This window comes from Myotis brandtii, unplaced genomic scaffold (assembly GCF_000412655.1).
Source record: "Myotis brandtii unplaced genomic scaffold, ASM41265v1 scaffold1612, whole genome shotgun sequence".
In the NCBI taxonomy this organism is placed as follows: domain Eukaryota; kingdom Metazoa; phylum Chordata; class Mammalia; order Chiroptera; family Vespertilionidae; genus Myotis; species Myotis brandtii.
In genome coordinates, this window is record NW_005355890.1 from 403,341 (window position 1) to 408,780 (window position 5,440).

Here is a 5,440-nt window from a genome sequence, read left to right on the forward strand (position 1 = left end):
TGGGAGGGTGCCCGCAGCGCTGGGAGGGTGCCCGCAGCGCTGGGAAGGTGACGGCAGTTGTCTGCTGAGGGGCCTGGGGCGCAGGTTCCCTGCGTGGCCGTGGAATGAGTGGCAGGCTTCCAAGCAGTGGCCCAACACTTAACCCTCCCTATTGAGACTCGGGGGAAGACGGGGTGGTGAAAGCACGAAGTCGGAGTGTTTGCCACACCCGTTCGTGTTGAGAATTAACATTGCCGTTTGCTCCTTCTCTCGTGAAGGTCTCTTTGGTTTCCTCGTCCCGGCCGCCCTCTCCAGACCAGCCCTCCTCCAGGCCCCCGAGCCCCGCCCCCGCCTGCTCAATGTGCACAAATCCGTGCACTGGGTCACTAGTTCTTCTATGAAGAAGACCTTTTTCTTTACTTCATCAGCTCCTTGGTGGCTCTCAAATACAGTTTGTACAGGAAGGGCAGGGTAATGCTTAGATAATGATCCTTTTATTGATCCACCTTCAGAGTGATGACCTGGTACCCTGTCACCTTCCAGTACTGACCAATGAATTTTGTTTTTTCTTGAATATTATTATTAACTAGAGGCCTGGTGCATGAAATTCGGGCACTGGAGGGGGGAAGTCCCTCAGCCTGGCCTGCACCCTCTCATATTCTGGGAGCCCTAAGGGGATGTACAACAGATGGACATCCTTAGTGCTTCCATGGAGGCAGGAGAGGCTCCCACCAGTGCTGCTGCGCTCGCCAGCCGTGAGCCCGGCTCAGGGCTTCTGGCTAAGTGGCGCTCCCCCTGTGGAGCATTGACCACCAGGGGGCAGCTCCTGGGTTGAGCGTCTGAGGTGGTCAGTGTGTGTCATAGCGACTGGTCGTTCTGCCATTCAGTCGATTTGCATATTAGCCTTTTATTATATTGGATAACTTGTATTTCACCAAAGTATAGTTGCAATATATATGCTCAGTTATTCCAGCAGTTATATATGTGAGTAAAAAGGATAAAAAACCCATTGGTTGCTGTGCCAACTTTTATGTTTTCTTCTAAACAACATCGGCCCTTAACTTGAGGATAAAACTCTTCAGAGGCATATGACCCTTGGGGGTCATTATTATTAAGGCATGGATTTTTACATATTTGATTTGCTTTAGCCCATGACAACCTTTATTTATCTTTATGTCCCATGGGAGTGTCTTCAAATGAACTACTGGGTGTTTTTTTGTTTTTATTTATTTTTTTTTAGAAAGAGAGGCAAGGAGAGAGAGAGAGAAACATTGATCGGTTGCCTCCTGTATGCACCTCAACCAGGGATCAAACCCGCAACATGGGTGTGTGCCCTGACCGGACACAGAACTGGCAACCTTTCAGCACACAGGATAGTGGTCAGCCAACTGAGCCACACCGGCCAGGGCAGCTCCTGGGTGCTTTTACCACGAGCCCATTTGTTTTGAAAGCTTCTTTGCTTTCTTGCACAGTGAGAAATCTCAGGGTAATTCGCACATTTCCTGCCCTCGACCTGTAATCAGCCATTTCTTCACAGGGCTCTAGTTCCTTTTAGTGCGGATGGCTTTAGGAGACCACAGGCTGGTTGCCAGGGGTGATGATTGCTAGGTAGTCGCCTATCCTTGCTTTTAGACCTTTCCAGCACATATACCTAGGAAAGATGCTTTATTTTTTTAAGAGAAAAAAATAAATTATTAATTTACTGATATTTCCAGTTTAAATGTAGTAAGATAAATATTTTACTTTTTGGATTTTTTATTTGAATTTATTTTTCTCTTATACTGGATATCTTGGTTCATAATGATATTAACAAAATTATTTCTTTCCTTCATCGTACAATATACTTATAATAACTTTATTACTCTCCTTCAGAACAGAGGTTGTGATATACTGTAAAGATTGTTCTGTACTGTGTTTTTAAATCAGTGTTGTTACTAATAAGACTACCAAGTGCAATTTGATATCTTTGTGGGTTTTGTTCTTAGAATTTGTCCTATTACAGATGTAGAGTCAAAAGTCACTTGGAAGTGGAGTTAAAGTCACTCAAAATCACTTTTCTCTGTGTGGATATGCCAATAACCTGATATAAAATTTTGCTTGTTTCAGGTTGTTGTCTAGTTTTAGAGATTGTTTTATTTCCTTCTTTGTTTGATTTTGTCTTTTAAGTATGTAAAACATTTACATAGTTTCAAAGGCAAAATTGTACCTATAGGTACCTTGTCACCCTGTCTCCCATCTTGTTCCTTCCCCCAACGAAAATCATTTTTATTAATTTGTTACTTATTCTTTTGTGGGGTTTATGTTTTGTTTTTTTGGGGGGGTGTTAATCCTCACCCGAGGATATTTTTCCATTGATTTTTAGGGAGAGTGGAAGAGAGAGGGAAAGACAGAGAGAAATATCGATGTGAGAGAAACATATCGATTGGTTGCCTCCTGCACGTGCCCCGACCAGGGCCCGGGCGAGGGAGGAACCTGTAATCGAGGTACGTGCCCTTGACCAGAATCAAAGCCGGGACCCTTCAGTCTGCAGGCCGATGCCCTATCCACTGAGCCAAACCAGCTAGGGCTTTATCCTTTTGCTTTTAAAAATATAAGCAAACATGCACACAGGCTCACATATGTCCATATACATCCAGGCCCCTTTCCCACGCTGAGCTAACACCGTAAGTGCTGTTCTGCTCTGTGTTTTATTTCCCTCAGTGCAGACTGGTGCTGCCCGTGTTCAGTTACAGAGACCCTCCTCCCCCGCTGCTCAGCTGCAGGTCTGCAGCGTGTCTTGGTTACCTCCTGAGGGACACTTGGGTTGCTTCCGGTCTTCCGCTTCCATAAATGCTGCTGTAGTGAATGGCCTTGTGTTTCCGCCAGTGTATCTTCGTGGAGGTGGTGCAGCGATCATGGTTACAAAGGGTGTGGCCCAGCTGCCCACTGGAGGAGGGAAGCCAGGTGTGCCTGTGAACTCTGTGGCAAGGGCCGCCGTTGGTGGGAGGGCCGCCTGGTGCTTGCACTTGGCCCTTGGCCCTCCCAGAAATGTGAGGACACACCCTTCGGGGAGCCGTGGTTTCCCCCCTTGCGAATTCACTATTGCAGACTGGAGGACAGGGCCACACCTAAGAGTCCCGATGGCCTCACAGAGGACAGGATGCGGGGCGGGTGGTGTGGGGGGCCGTGGTGTACAAGACGGCCAGTGTCTGCCGGGGCCGGCTTTCCTTCCTTCATCATCGGGTCTCAGTCACCTCCTTCCACCTATTGTTCAGCAGCCACTGCTGCTAGGAAGAGCCGACGCTAACTCCCACATCCTCTTAGAACCTCTGTGAACGTCCTGTGGGTTCAGTTCCAAATGGGAGCCTGGAGCTAGGGAAGGGGTTGGCGGTGATGACAGGAGGGGCGGCCGTCTGCACTCCAGGACCTAGGCGCACAGGTTGCCCTGCACGGATCCTGTCAGGTAGTGGCGAGAGTGTGGCTTTGCAGATGTGCAGTGTCATTTCACAGCCAGCGTGGAGGTGAACTTTAGTCCCGGAGCTGGGCAGGCCCTCCACCTGCTGTGCAAACACAGCCTCCAGCCCACCCAGCGGCAGCGCGTGGGCCCGCAGGAGTGACCTCACCCTCCCGACAGCGCTGCCGGCAGCCGAGGCCCCTGTATCAGACCTCACACCTGGTCAGGCCTTGGCTTTTCCATTAATAAAATAAATTTCACACAAACGTCAGATCTGTTAGGAAAATCTCTATCTCTGCAATGTTCCTAGTCGTTGACTGCGGTGTTTGACAGGGTGGGGATACACTAAAGTCGGGAGCAAATAAAAAACGCACCAGCCGTGGCCGGTTGTGTGCAGGGCCACCGGCCCGCGTGCCCCTGGCTCTTCACCCGAGGACCCCGGGGAGGGGCCGGGCGCAGTCTCACGGAGGCTCTCTCATCCTAGGGAGTCGAGGGGCGCGCTGGGCGGCCGGGCCCTCTCACACGACAGCATTTTCATTCCGGAGTCGGGACAGGACCCCGCGAGGCCCGTGCGGGTGTTTTCCCAAGAAAACGTGTGTGACCGGATTAAGGCTCTGCAGGTAACCCCCTTGGCAGCGTCACCTGGTATGTACGGCAGATACAAATCGAGATGTTTTTAAGTCCCCGCTTGGTTTATTTGATATATTTTAAAGTACAATTGCGTGCACATCGCAACTTTCCCAAGACACGCCAGGTAGTTACAGCTGGATCGTGACTTGTCTGCGTGGTAACGGCTCGTTTTCAAGGTGACAGCAGAGCTGGCGGCAGACAGGCCTGTGTGCCAAGCGGGGAGACGAACCTCCCCGAACCTCGGCCAGGCGCTGAAACATCTCCCGAGTGAATGAATTGGGGCGGGAGGGTTTGTCGATAAAGTCGCTGATGAAAACAAGAGCCAAATGTTCTTTATTCCAATCCAGTTAAAAATACAGTGCAATGTGAAAATGGGGCCGCCACCCGCTCCGGGGGGGCTGCCTGCCAAGCGGGGAGATGACCCCGGCATGAGTTCTGAGGACGACGGGCTGCCCAGGAGCCCCCCAGAGATGTCCCTGTTGCACGACATCGGTCCCAGCACAACCATCAAGGCAAGTACAGCCTGCGCCCCGCGTGTCCACCGCACCCACCATGGAGGGCAGCCGGGGCTGCGGTGGTCCCCGTGCGAGGCCCGTGGTGGGTGGCCGGGCTCGGTGCAGCGGGAGGTCTCCCAGCGCAGGTCACTGGCGCCCACAGCTGGCATTTGTTTTCACTCTTTGAGCAGAAATGCAGTCTCACTAGGCGATAGGGTCTGGGTCGCGTGCTTCATGATGGGAGAGATCTGACACAGTGGGCTCTACCTCGTCTTTCCTGTCCGAGCAGATGACCAGACGGGGAGGAAGCACCTTTGTCCCGCTCTCTGTTGGCCTGACACCGGGCTGGAAGGAGAAGGGAGTGGTCAGCATAAGTGACCTAGTCCGGGCGGTGGCATCTGAATGGAGGACAGTGAGAACCGGTCAGGCAGGGGTGGGGGCAGGGGCAGGGCGAGGCGTGGTGCTGGTAACGGGGCAGCAGAGAGTTGGCCGGCAGGAGAGGTGGCATGGCCTCTGCGGGCGAGGGAGCTCGTCCTGATGCCGCCCTCCCCTGAGAACCCACGGGGAGGACGGCCCTGCCTGCTGTGCAAACTGCAGGGCTCCCAGGCCACCCTTCCACCCAGGCCACATGCTTGTACATGAATGCCCATGTCCCCTGGCACACAGCTTGCTGAGGGCTGGGCAGAGGGGGGCTATTCGTGTTATGCTGGCACCTGGGTCCATCTGTACAGCCACACTCCCCCCGGAGCACCCTGGGAGCAGCACTGCCACCTGGGCCAGGGCTTCCCCAGGGAGGGCTCGGGTTTCATCGTGACTCAGAGGCTCAGAGCCTGTGTATCCCCCAGCCTCCGTGTCCCCCAGTCCCCCAGCCTCGGTGTCCCCCAGTCCCCCAGCCTCAGCAGCC

The 5,440-nt window shown here is 52.9% G+C and overlaps 1 protein-coding gene across 1 annotated transcript in view; it reads left to right on the forward strand.

Annotated features, from left to right (window-relative positions):
- Window positions 1–5,440, forward strand: part of KIAA1211L (KIAA1211-like ortholog) — a 58,528-nt gene that overhangs the window by 20,053 nt on the left and 33,035 nt on the right. The window contains exons 3-4 of the mRNA XM_014536435.1: window positions 3,897–4,032; window positions 4,390–4,554. Coding sequence (XP_014391921.1) covers window positions 3,897–4,032; window positions 4,390–4,554 — 301 coding nt within the window. The remainder of the gene's footprint in view (window positions 1–3,896; window positions 4,033–4,389; window positions 4,555–5,440) is intronic.